Genomic DNA, 13,168 nt, shown 5'->3' on the forward strand with positions numbered 1-13,168 from the left:
ACTGGATGCTGAAACCAAAAGCTGTTTAAATCATGAACAATGCCACTACGACTGGTTAGTCTGAACTCTTTTCTACACACATGTACTACAAGGTTTGCCAAGTGGGAATGTGGTTCGTTTTAATGCAAATACAGTCGAACCTCGTTATAACGAAGTAGCATCGGGACCGTAAATCAGTTCGTTATATCCGATATTCGTTGTAACAGTAGACATAAATATCGGCTGTGACAAATTCGTAATTTGGCTCGCGCAAATATTCTAGACACTAAAATGCATTATATACTTGGCTTTGAACCCACTACAAACGTGGTAATCCTTACCTGTCTCCTTGTGGCATTCAATCAAAATAGGCCGGAATATGGGAAGGTTGACACGACTGTTCTTACGTCGCCGCGCACGTGAAAGTGCGTGGCGCGAAACGACTGCACCATGTGTCTGCGCATAGGCGACTTGGTGTAGAGAGAGGAACTCGAGTGAGACACAGCGGGAACCATCGCGCCTGCGTGCTCTGCCGAAGCGCGATTGGTGGCCCCGAGAGGGACCGTTGAAAAAAAAAAAGCTGCCAAAGCAGCTTTGAGAGAAGAGGAGGAGGAGGAGAGGGGGCGTTGGGCGAGAAGAGAAGGAGGAGAGGCGGCGTTGGGCGAGGAGACATATGCAACGCCAGCCCGGGATCAGCCAAACAGGTTTGCATTCGTTCATTTGAAGAAAGATGTTATCTTCGTCTGGTGGCTTTTCACAGCGCTGCGCAGAATAAAGTTTTCTACATTGTCCATGCTCAAGAGGGCCTTTTCTACGTCAGCAGTTTTCGTCGTCGGGAGTTTTTCCAAATATCCTTTCAGCCTCCTGGCCATGTCCGCGGCATCCGCACTGCTCATCGTTGGTTCATCCCGTTCACTCTCACCGCTGTCGCTGCTGCTGTCATCCTCGGGCAACAAAACGCGATCCACAATTTCTTGATCCGTCAGCTCGGGCGCCACGGCCAAGTTCTCATCGGCCGAAACGAAATCGTCGAATTCGACGCCTGGGACTGCCAGCCGATCCCAAGTTCTGTCCAGCTCTGCCTGGTCTTCGGGCTGCACTTCTTCTTCGTCGGCAGGCAGAACAAAACCGGCATCCGCGAAACAGTTCCTTATTGTCGACTGCCTCACCTCATTCCACGACCCGTACAACATTTCGAGTGTCATCTTGATGTTTATTGTTGTCGATCTATGTCGATCGATGTCAAACACCAGTTGCGTCACCAAACGCTTCCTATAATTGCACTTAAGCGAACGAATAATGCCTTTGTCTAAAGGCTGCAAAGCAGAAGTTGCGTTCGGTGGCAAAAACTGCAAGCGAACTGCCTTCAGCACGATCGAAACTTTATGCGCCGAACAGTTGTCCAAAAGCAACAGGACCTTCCTGTGCTGCCTCTCCATGTCCTGGTCGAACGCTCTCAGCCAGTCCTCGAAAAGCTTGGTCGTCATCCACGCTTTTTTGTTCGACGTGTATTGAACCTGCAAATTCCGGACGCCTTTCAGGCACCTCGGATGTGCCGACTTGCCGATGACGGTGAGCCGTCTTTTGTCGGAGCCGTCCATGTTCACGGCAACGACGACAGTCACCCGGTCTTTGTTTTTCTTGCCCCCATGGCAGGTCTCGTTCTTCATCGCCAGTGACCGCTCTGGCAACAACTTGAAAAACACGCCGGTTTCGTCGACGTTGTATACGTCGCACTCGTCGTACTCCTGGAGCAGAGGACGAAAATTCTCCAGCCACGTTTGACATGTCTCCATGTCGACAGCGGACCCTTCGCCAGACAAAGTGTGGCACGCGATCTCGTGCCTATCTTTGAAACGTTGCAGCCAACCGCTGCTTGCACAGAAATCGTCATGCCCCAGTACGCAGGCCAGGCTGTGGGCCTTCCGTTGAAGAAGTGCTCCCGACACCGGCAAATTTCGCGCCCTCACATCTTTAAACCAAGAAAGCAAAGCCGCTTCCACGTCCGGGTGATGGCAAGGCCTAACTCGTTTACGGTCGGCTTTTATGGCGTCCTCGGTGTTGCCCTCAATCTTCTTTCTAGTGGCCAAAATGGTGGATAACGTACTTGGAGGAACGCCGAATTCCGAAGCAATATCCTTTTTCTTGCGGCCACTGTCCACAGCTCTCAGTATCTGCAGCTTTGTCTGGAGCGAGATCGCTTTCCTCTTCGATGCCATTTCGAGCGCTGCAACAACAAGACTGGCCGCTGTGCTGATGTCAGAACGCCGGCCTCAAAGTTGCCAATGTTGCTGCGCTTGCCTTTCTTTACCGCTGGACAAGTGGCGCCGCCTTTCGGCCCTCTGTCATGTCATGAGCTTTCAGAGTTTTCGCGCTCTGTTCACAGGTGGCGCGACCATCCAAACGCGATTTTTGTGCCAGACGGCAAAACTTTTTCAAACGATAAAAAAAAAAATTCAGCTGTGTATCGGCCTTCGATTTTCATTTTGGTTTTTGTTTTTTTTATGCTACTTTCAAGTTCTGAGCCTCGTGTAAACCAAATATTTCTTCGTTACAGCCGATATCGCGGCGGATCTCGCGTTTTCGGTTTCGTTATAAAAGAATAAATGTCACTGAAATGAAGCATGACCAACCAAAATTCGTAATTAGTTCGCTATAACCGATAATTCGCTATATCAGTGTTCGTTATAACGAGGTTCGACTGTATTAGGGGCATGCAAATATTCGAAATTTTGAATACAAATTGAATATATTTGTTACTCGGTTCATATTCGTATTCGAGAAATTTTTATGTGAGTATTTTCGAATATTCAAAAATTTCCTAATATTCGCGGTGATCGAAAACCACTCGAAGTTGATAATGGGAAGTCGAATATATGGAAAAATTATATGAAGATCGGGTTTAGAGTGTTAGGAAAACAGCACAAATACGTCCTCTTAGCTTTTTTCATTTATCACGAGGACCACTAACATTCGGACGACGATTGGCTTGGACCTCATGTGAAATTCCGCAAGTGGGCTTTCCCACATATCACACGTGGTGAGAACAAGATGGCTGACCACTCACTTCAATCAATCAAAGCGAAAGTGCGTGGTTTTTCGATGATCCTTCTATAATGAGTTATTATCTTAATGCCTTTCAGAACTTTTGTAGCGTGAAATCTGCCATGTCGTTTGTGCGAACGCCCACTTGCAGAATTTTTGCATGGGGTTCCCTAAGTGGAGTCGAGTCGAGGTGTCACCAACAAGGCAAGCATGGTGCATTGTAACTCGTGCACCTCTCACCTGCATGTAACTGCGGGCATAACGACAATAGGAGGGCCACTGCCACTAGGCCAAAAAATAGCCTGGCCACGTAGTTCCGGTTTCTAAGCTTCGCAGTAAGCCCACAACGACAATGGCTACTGGCTGTGCATTCGCCAGCCGTCCGAACCCACCTGTGCGCTGCTTTCGGACACCGACTGGCACATTACGGATCATTTTCTTTATGGAAGCAGTTCTGCGATTCCGACGGTGTTGCCTTTGTTTACGTTCACGTTATTCTTGCAGCACGCTGAAACTATATGCTCGTTACGGGCTTTTCGTCATTTGTGCGAAGCCTCCGAAGCAAAGTCTCCTTGCAATGCTTCACCGCATTTTCAAAATTTTTGCATTTTTTTCTGGTGCCTGGCTATTTATTACTCGACCTCCGGATAAATGCAGCATTTCTTCTGCGACCTTTAGTCCAAATTAAAGAGTTTTTAATACCATTCATTTTATTATCAGCCATGTGTCATTTATTATTTCATTTTGTTACTCATTTGTTATGACCACAGTACAGGTCGCATGCCGTAATAAATCCACAATGCTTCAGACATTACTACAATATGAAAAGCTAGAGTCAGAAAAATAGGCCACCTAATAATAAAGGAAAGCATTCCCCATGTGTACAAAGTAGCCAAAGATTTTGGGTATACATAAAAGCCTTATTAAGAAATAAATTAAGAAAGGTATAGGGAAGCACTGCACACTGCTTCTTTCCGAAGTAAGCATTTTGTTGTTTTGTGACCACTGACAGCCTTGCCAGCGTTGACATGTTAGAAGGCCAACGAAGAAAAGTTGCTCGAGAATTTTGTACAGGTGTCCTCATCAGCGTCCTCACCAAATGTGCACAGTTTCTCAAGTAGTAAGACCAAAGCTCCTGCAGCAACAGCTCTGGCCACGATGACCGAAAATAAAAATGCATGCCTAGAGCTATGCTTAGAACAGTCACTCGGGGCAATCACGCCTAGTGCAGAGCAATGGCCGGAACAGCACAATCGGACAATGGCAAGAGAACCTGAGACTCTAGTTCTCAGTGCCAGCTTGCCGCTGCGCAAGTGGCCAGACTGACACACATCAAAGGATGGAGCAGTGTTCAGAGAGTCAGTATGGAAGCTGCCAAAACTGCTTATATATTCAAACCAAGAATGCTGTAACAATTGTCTTGTACAGGGGTTCTCAAATTGTGTTTCATAGAACTGTTGAATCCACTTGTGCCTAAGTGCCCATCTTTCATTTTACCCACTTTATTTCAAGAGTAATGATATTGTAATGGCTTAGCACACTCACTTTAATACCAAACATTAATAAGTGAATTTAGGCATTTTGTCAGGGAGTGCACCCCTGCATGCTCTTCTGCATGTGCATCAGGCAAGGGGGAACAAAAGCTAAGACATGTGACATTCCTTAGCATCTTTGAAAGCTGCTGGGTTTCTTTGAGGATAACAAGTTTGAGAACCCCTGATCTTGTAGACAAGATAACTGCCGTTGCGGCTACCGTGGCCTTGCTCACCACCACTGGAGCAGCACTGTGAACCTACAATGCTTGTAGGGCTGGAATAGACACTATGAATGTCTCATCAAATGAACCAGTTAGGAATGTGACATCGATAGATGCCCTTTAATGCACTAAAGCACAACAACACCCAACATGATGAGAAGGTCAAAGCGTTACAAAGGGGCAGTCTTTACTGATCAAAGCTGCGAGACTGTCCTTTCTTAAAGTGTAAAACCTACTGGTGTTAACTCACCTTCTTCCTGAGCTTTCTCCGCCTTCACCTTGGTATCCTGACTTTTCTTGGCCCTACAAAACACCACACTCAGTATAAACAGACTCAAAAAAAGCATTTAGCCTTTCATGCTACACATATCTACTAAAAAAGATGCAAAGAAAGAAGGCAGACACTAAATGAAACATGATAGCTGCAGATCTGAATACTATGGCAGCAGCATGATATCCATTTGCAAGCATCTTTCTGTTCTTCCAAATTATGACTGCTGCCAGTTTTATTGGGCAATAGCCACAATGGATTAGCTATCTAGGAGGTAACTTGGCCACAAATTTTATTCAGCCCCGATTAAAAGCATGTTCAAAGTTAAATGAAAGCTGAGGCAAGTTTGCTGAGAAAAAATGTGAAGTGCCAACGATTTATCTATACTCTATTAAAGAGTAGCCGACTATTGAAATTTAACATATAGAACTTTGTTTCCTTCGTTCAATTATAAAAAGTTTATTCTAGTTAAAGGGGCCCCGAAACACATTTTCAGTGCATTGTTTTGCATGTTGGTTGCATAGAATGAGTTATAGTGATGCTATTAGCATCGGTCGTACCGCGTATACTGCGGTTTTTAATATTTTAATTCGCTCATAAAAGCAAATTCGTGGCGCTGACGGTGTCACCATACAGTGGCGGTTTTTAGCAGCGGATATGACATCACTTAGTGGGAGCTTGATGATTGGACAAAGAGTAAATATACTGCAAATTGTGTTAATAACTAGAGATACGTTTTGTCAAGTTTTTGTGCTTTATATTACATTAACAAAACCAACTTGTTTGCCTTAGATAAAAGCACTGTAAAGCAAGTAAAACAAAAATACACTACCAGAGGCTCTGGCTACTTTTTGCATCGAAGGACTTTGCGCCTCTCTGTAAACATCCTATGACCTAGCACTCAACACTTATGGCTACTCTCTATGTATCTGAGAGTGGCTTTGTGGAATCGATCCTATCGAGCCATTGCACTCTATAGGCGTTCGTTTCGGTCACAAGGAAGGATGCGTTAATTCGTTTCATATTTAGCAGACAGTGCGCATCGTCAGCTTGTGAAGGATCACCGGGCGGCGGCTCCCGTCAACAGCGCATGCTCCTTGCTCGCCGAGACCAACTAGCGCGCTAGGAGCCATGGGCGATGGTAAGCGGTAAGCAGTAGCTGTACGCACTATGCGAAATGTGTCTGATATCTTGCGCAGGCCGTCACACCGTCAAGTATCTCGTGCTCAAATTCGGATCCATAAGTAAGGGAACGTCACTGATCAGTGTTTCCTTCTGCGCCGTCGACGTGACGATAAAGCATCGCTGGGTCAGCTGGGCGTTCACATGGTTGTTGTAACCATGCAAACGGCGCTGCCAGCTTTGGCATGAACGAGTTGCAGAGAACAGGCAACCATGGAGTGCAAACTTCCGCTACGTGCTAAGATAGGCTGTTTTGATTGGTCGCATTAAGTGTCGTCATGGGGAGAGTGAAATGGGAATGGGAAGCTGCGCGAAAATCGAGTTGAGGGCAGCATTTTGTTTGATTGTATTTTGAAATTTCTTCATTGAATAACTCCCACTCCTATCCATTGATTCTCATAATTCTTTTTGGGTCAGCATCTGTGTAACAAAGAATCCATTTGAAGTGCAACCGGCATCCGTTCAAGCAGTGTTTCGCAGCCCCTTTAAGTAAGCTTGCGAAGCACAATGTTGCAGGCTTAGCGATGGTGGTGGCAATGCTAGGTGCAGGCCAGGTTAGCCTCACAATGATGGTGTTGGCAATTTCTCAACCCGTGTCGCACAGAAAAAGAATGGCACTGCCTACCACTGCCTCAAAAGGCCATTTTCCTCTACAAGGTTTATAAGCAGCATAGCTGCGGCATACCTTGCAGTTTACATACAAAGCAAACCACGGCTGTGCGGAGGCATGCTGATAACCTGCAAAGGTTTCTGTTGAGAAGCTCAATGAAAAGGACTAGGTTCTTTTCTTAAAACTGGAATCTCCGCACGTTTTCGTAAGAAGTATTTTTGCATGTTGGCTACATTGAAATGCAGCCAAAATGACAGGAATCGAGCAGATGCCCGAGGAGGTCTACCTTACTTAGGGTGGCCCAAGCTGGTGACACGGTATGCACAGAAATAAAGCAATAAAACTAAACATAACTAAAACATTTCCAGCCCCTACATACCAGCAGTACCACAGTTAAGTTGTGCGTGTGAGAGTGGAGGTGGTTTCACATTTTCTACAAATGCAAAAGCTGTTTTATTGCTTCGATGTCCACTTCAGGTAGCTTTCGCCAAAGAGCACCATGGTATAAGGTATTTATCTTAAACTCAAGGTGGGGGTCAAAGATCCATTACCCAAGAATTTCTCAACTCCGATAAGCACAGCACCACGCCAAGGGAACACTTGTACCCATTTTGTCACCAGCACGTACCTGGCGGCACTAAGGATCAAACCCCACACCTCCTGCATGCGAGACGGCAGCTCAAGCCCCCAAGCCACTACTGTAATCAGCGGCCATTGAATGTATGTATAAAAAAGGCTGCCACCGTCTGGAAGACGAAGTAACAAGCGTTAGCTGTTTGGTTTACTCGATGAAGAAAGCGAAGGTGAACGCGCTTTTGAAACGGGGTGGATTGCCACCGTGCTCGGCTACGCGTGCACGCACGCCACCTAGCGGAACGATCGCCGTCTAGCGCCATCTATCAGAGAAATTACGATGCACGTCTACCCTTTGTCGAGTTGCATCCCCTCGAGATACGTCCCGAATGAAATTTGCTTCCTTTGGGAGGGGGGGGTCAAGGTGGGCCTAGAATTCAGCTTGCCGTGCGATATGGTAACGCTTCAATTAGTAGTTGCATGTAAACAGTGTTTACCTATTATTTATTTGTGGTTTTATTTCTATACCACAACCCATAGGGTTTTATTTGCCTACCAATTTCGGTATACAACTGTCCCTGGATGGGTGCCCGTTGTTGTCGGAGTATATATAGCGGAACGAATGTGTACATGCATAACAGTCCCGTAACGTAACGGGACAGTTTTCCTACCCATTTTAAGATATCTTTTGGTGGGGGTGGGGTGAGGGATGAGAGTGCACAACCAATTTTAATGGCCACCATCTTCGATTCGAGGAACCAAAACTATGCCGCCATTTCGTCCCCTGACGTCATACTCGCACAGTTCCACCTTTATACACCATATTAGACCGTGACATCATCATTGGCACGCGGCAGGTGGTTGTTTCTACAATGCTTTTGTAGATGGCGTTACAAGTCTCAATGCGAGATGCACTGTTTTCTAGTTGCAGCCACAGATGGCGCTTTGATCTCAGGGTGGTAGGAGACCTCACGAAATTTTAAAACGTGATGAGTTGTTTCTGCCACAGATGGCGTTGTGATCAAGGGTGGTAGCAGACCCCACAAAATCCCGAAACGTGATGAGTAAGAGCTAAATCTCTTAAAATTAGAAATAATACAACAAAAAAATCAATGCACAAAATCACTACAGGTACACTGTGTGCCGAAAAACACAAAAACAAAGGTGGTTTTGGCCCACAAAGGCTGCAAGCCATAGTAGTATAAAGTGCTCTTATACAGTGCAAAAATGTAGCAGTCTCTTAGTGCCCAATGCCTGCTCTGAATAGTTGTTCAGTTTACGTGACGTGCTTCCCATAAATTTCAGCTTTGTTACCTCTTTCCAGAATGCATTTGTATTACAATGGTTTTTCATTGTTCATGACATTAGAGAGGGTCTAAATGCACAAAACTTTGCAAAGTAAATTCCAATGAGCTGGAAGATGTGCATGAAAATTGTCCAGTACAATTGGATAGGGGTTCACAGAAACTGCTTTGCCCATAACAAAACATGCAAGAATGACGTACACCAGTGAAGGAGAACACATGCAACACTAACCTTCCAGTTGCCCTGGCAGCTGTGCCAGTGCGTTTCACGGCAAGTGGCTGGCACTGAAACTGGAAACCAAGTGGTGCAAATGACACCTGTGTCGAGTCATCCCAGGGAGGTCGAGCCGATTCTTTGGAGGCCTTGCAACCAGCGTGCCGATCAGCACACGATGTAGATGAAGAAACCGTACTGCTGAACTGCACACACATCAGAAAGCCAGCCACTTCTGGTCAGACGCACTCAAAATTTGTGTGCGTCGACAGGAAGCAAATACTACACCTCCTCCAATGGGAGGCACCATCCCAGCCTTCTTTCAGAGTTACAGACAGCTGCACATGGGCAAGACAGGAGTCCGCACATTCTGTAAGCATAATACACACAAAGAGCGCTCAACCATCAAAATGGTGTGCTCTGATGCACAGGGTCATCCACATTTCAGGTGAACATGTGACTGCAAATCCATGATCCGAGGAGTACACCAGTGCATCCTATGAGGTTGCGCATTGGTGCAAAGTGGCAGGCAACGCTAAGTACTACCTCCACGTCCCCCAAGAGTGCGCCACTTTTCTTTGAAGCATGCAGTGCCAGATGCACAGACACACCAAAGAGCGCATGTCGCGTGTTCGCCAAAAGTGTGGACAATCCTGTACATGTTTGAGCACCAGTCAAGCACAAAAGTGGAACCATATCACCTGCCTTTGATTATTTGGATCTAGAATATCGGCAATTATCTAAAACATTTTGATATTATCTAATACTATTTATTAGTAACTAAAATGAATCATGATCTAACGTTACAATTTAACGTTACACAACATTACCTATCTAGAAGGATCATTACCGACTGGCGGATGCTGTCATAATAGCGTGTATGTTGCTTGCGAAATGATGCGTAGTCTGATGGCGGTGGTAGTGGGCTGGGCTCCCGACTTGGTGGCCGGAAAGGAGCCTTCTGCTTGGTGGCAACAGCCATTCGCAGTTTCTTCTGCTCCTTCCAGTGTTTCAGGCGACGAGTGAATGGGGTATCTGCAGGAAGAGGAGGAGAAAAAACTTTATTAGCTCAAAAAAAAAAAACGAAAATTGAGATCAATGTTAGGTGATCAGAAGACATTGCTTCGTGATAACCTCGATGGCTTGCTCAAGGGCCCGGCGTTGGACAGCCAGGTCCAAGAACAGCAATGCCACCTCCCACTGCTCAAAATTTATGAGTCGCAGCTATGGTTTAGGGAGATCAGCAAGGCAAGCCCATAAGATATGGGCCACATGGACCGCAGAGGGTGCAGTCGGGGCTATAGCTATCAGGAAACGTGGCGGCATACTGAGCCGGCATAAGGATAGACAGTGTTTGAAGTTGTCGCCAAGGGACCGGTTCAGATTTTGTAAGAGATTTATCACCCAGTTGAGATTGGAGTCATTCGAGTCGGTAATGCATTGGAGTCGGTAATGCATTGTGATGACATGGTATGTGACCAAGAGGTCCTTTGCAGGAAAACTGCTTGGGAGTCGGCCAACGGCCCTGCTCAGTAAGCTAGACATTGAGCAGCGCCATGTATGGCCCTGTTTCCCGGTACGTGCGCCGTGTGAGCGGGGATCCAGATGATGGAAACTGTGGCTATCAAGTGGGACGGTCCGAAGGATGGAAAGAGCAGTGGGGGAAACCCGGCCTTTGGCAAAGGTACGTACTGCAGGCTGAGACATTAAGAACAGTAGTACATGATGTGGATGCTATGGCCATGGCTATCACACATTCTTCTGCCTCTTCCGGGGTGCGAGTATGAGTAGTTGCGGATGCAGCAAGGGAGCCAGTAGGGGAGACAGCTGCGGCAGGCTGCCGAGTATATTCAGCGGTGTCGCCGTATGTGGCAAGTTCGCAATCCTGGTACTTTTTGTGAGCAGCCTTGGCACGCACATCTCGCCAGTCAATGTAATAAGTCAGATGCATGTTGTTAGGTATCGGAGGGATGAATAGCTTGCTATGAATATGCCTGGGAAGTGTAGCCTTGTCTGTAAAAGCGGATTCCTACATGATGTGCAGAGTGGACAGAATGTGATGACCATGTGTGGGTAGGGGTGTATGTAAGGTGTTCGTACTGTGCTGTAAGATATGCTTTGACCAACTCATTTTGCGTATTGTTAAGTCCCAACACGAGGAGATGTTCTGTTTGGGAACGGAGATCTAGAGCAGATTTGCAGGCCGAGCGGGTGAGCATATCTACTTTATTTCATTCTGCCAGTGAAACGTGGAGGTATGGGAGCCAGCAAGTGATCCTGCTGATCATGAAGGCTTGGACGATGGATATCAGACCAACATAAACACAAAAGGAAAGTAGAAGGATGAGGTGCCTTCTGGTTTGGATTAAGATATGCCACAATGCACCTTTTTGCCAGCTCACTTACCAGCCATTAGACAGTCACTTACCAGCCATTAGACAGTGAAAAGAATTATTGGGAAGGCACAGACCTGCACAGGCTTTTCTACCCGAACTTTCAGGCAACGCATTTTGCAGTGTGTCAGCAATACCTGCTATTGGTTCCTTAACTTATCATAGCTTATCAACAAGCTAGTGCTTGTATGTTTGCCAATTATTTTCATGCCAGCTGAGCAACACTTCCTGCACGCGTTGTTTGCTGCCAGAGGCATTGTTTCTAGTGATGGGCATATGTGGTGGCATGCAATGCGTAGTTTCATGTAGGGATGCATGCAAGAGAGGCAGGGTACGTCATTGCATTTGATGTTGCTGGAAGGGTTTCTGGCAGTGAATGAAGCACAAAACAAATGGTCAGATGTGATTGAAAGAATAAGAATGCTAAACACTTACTCACTGATAAAGTAACTCGAAACCAGAAGCCACCTAGGCATTAGCATTACCGATGCACGACACAAGATGCCACTTGACACTACACTTGAAGATTAGTGACTTAAGCAGGTTGAAAAAAAATGTTTGCAAATCTGAAGACCTGCTTGAGTGCACACTTTATTAGACACCTCAAAACACCATCATCAGCAGCCTTCTGGTTCCCATCTCCGCACAGGCATTAATTTTTTCAGCAGTGTTGGACAGCATATTGCGCTGCAAAAGCAGTCTTACCACAAAATCAAAAACATTCTGCAATTTCTACCAGCAGTTTGTACAATCCACAACAATGTGAACACTGGGAATCAACCAGCAGATGTCAGTGCTGCACGTGCACTTCATGCATGTCGTTTGTACTTCATGCATTCACGCTAAGTAACATTTTATTATTCATGAGTACTGAACCCTTTCAGCCCTGGTGGTGTCAATTGACACGAAACACAAATATTCCTCTTGTGCCTCAGGAACACACAAAAATACTATTAATTTTTAATGGGATAGTTCCACTGGAATCGCTGTTGCTATCGTCATCGCTGTTCACGCATTCCCATTGAACACTGAAGAAGAAGAAGCAGCAGAATGGTAGACATGGGGTGAAGAAGCCAATATTTAGCAAATTTGGAGATTTTGATCTCACTAACCGCTCCTGCTTTTCTGCTCAGATTTTTTAATATTTTGTGAAACGCCTATTCGCGTGGTAAATGTTATTGAATGCATAAGGGGCTGCGCTGCAACATGTCTTGACATGTGCGATTTTGACACCGCCAGGGCTCAACGGTTGCTAGCGGTGGCCATTGAGTGATGACAGATTATCTTTCTAGAGAAAGATTACCTATTGGCAGTTAACCAATATCCTTCAAGGGAAATGTATATAACAGCTGTACCTTACCGGTACACACCTATCTGGCAGAAACGTGGAGGCTAACGAAAGGGTTCAACTCAAGTTAACCACTACGCAGCGAGGCATGGAAAAGAAGAAGGTTTATGGGGTTTAACGTCCCAAAGGAACTCAGGCTACGAGGGATGCCGTAGTGAAGGGCTCCGGAAATTTCGACCACCTGGGGTTCTTTAACATGCAAATGACACAGTACACAGGCCTCTAGCAGTTTGCCTCCATCAAAATGCACCCGTCACGGGAGGGAAGAAAACGATAGTTGTAACGTTAAGAGACAGGAAGAGAGCTAAGTGGGTCAGAGAACAAACGTGGATTAATAACATCTTAGTCGTAATCAAGAAGAAGAAATGGGCTTGGGCGGGGCATATAATGCGAAGGCAAGATAACGGAAGGTCCTTAAGAAGGTAACTGATGATTTCAAGACAAGGCAAGCGTAGCAGAGGGCACAAGAAAATTAGGTGGGTGAACAAGATTA

The 13,168-nt window shown here is 45.9% G+C and overlaps 1 protein-coding gene across 2 annotated transcripts in view; it reads right to left on the bottom strand.

Annotated features, from left to right (window-relative positions):
• The window catches only part of LOC144124944 (uncharacterized), a 32,777-nt gene that overhangs the window by 18,584 nt on the left and 1,025 nt on the right, over nucleotides 1–13,168 (bottom strand). For both annotated transcript variants that reach the window (XM_077657908.1, XM_077657907.1), the window contains exons 2-4: nucleotides 9,785–9,969; nucleotides 8,953–9,140; nucleotides 5,031–5,083 (exon numbers count right to left, since the gene is read on the bottom strand). In XM_077657908.1, the coding sequence (XP_077514034.1) occupies nucleotides 5,031–5,083; nucleotides 8,953–9,140; nucleotides 9,785–9,969 (426 nt within the window). The remainder of the gene's footprint in view (nucleotides 1–5,030; nucleotides 5,084–8,952; nucleotides 9,141–9,784; nucleotides 9,970–13,168) is intronic.

The sequence above is a fragment of the Amblyomma americanum genome, chromosome 3, assembly GCF_052857255.1.
Source record: "Amblyomma americanum isolate KBUSLIRL-KWMA chromosome 3, ASM5285725v1, whole genome shotgun sequence".
NCBI lineage: Eukaryota > Metazoa > Arthropoda > Arachnida > Ixodida > Ixodidae > Amblyomma > Amblyomma americanum.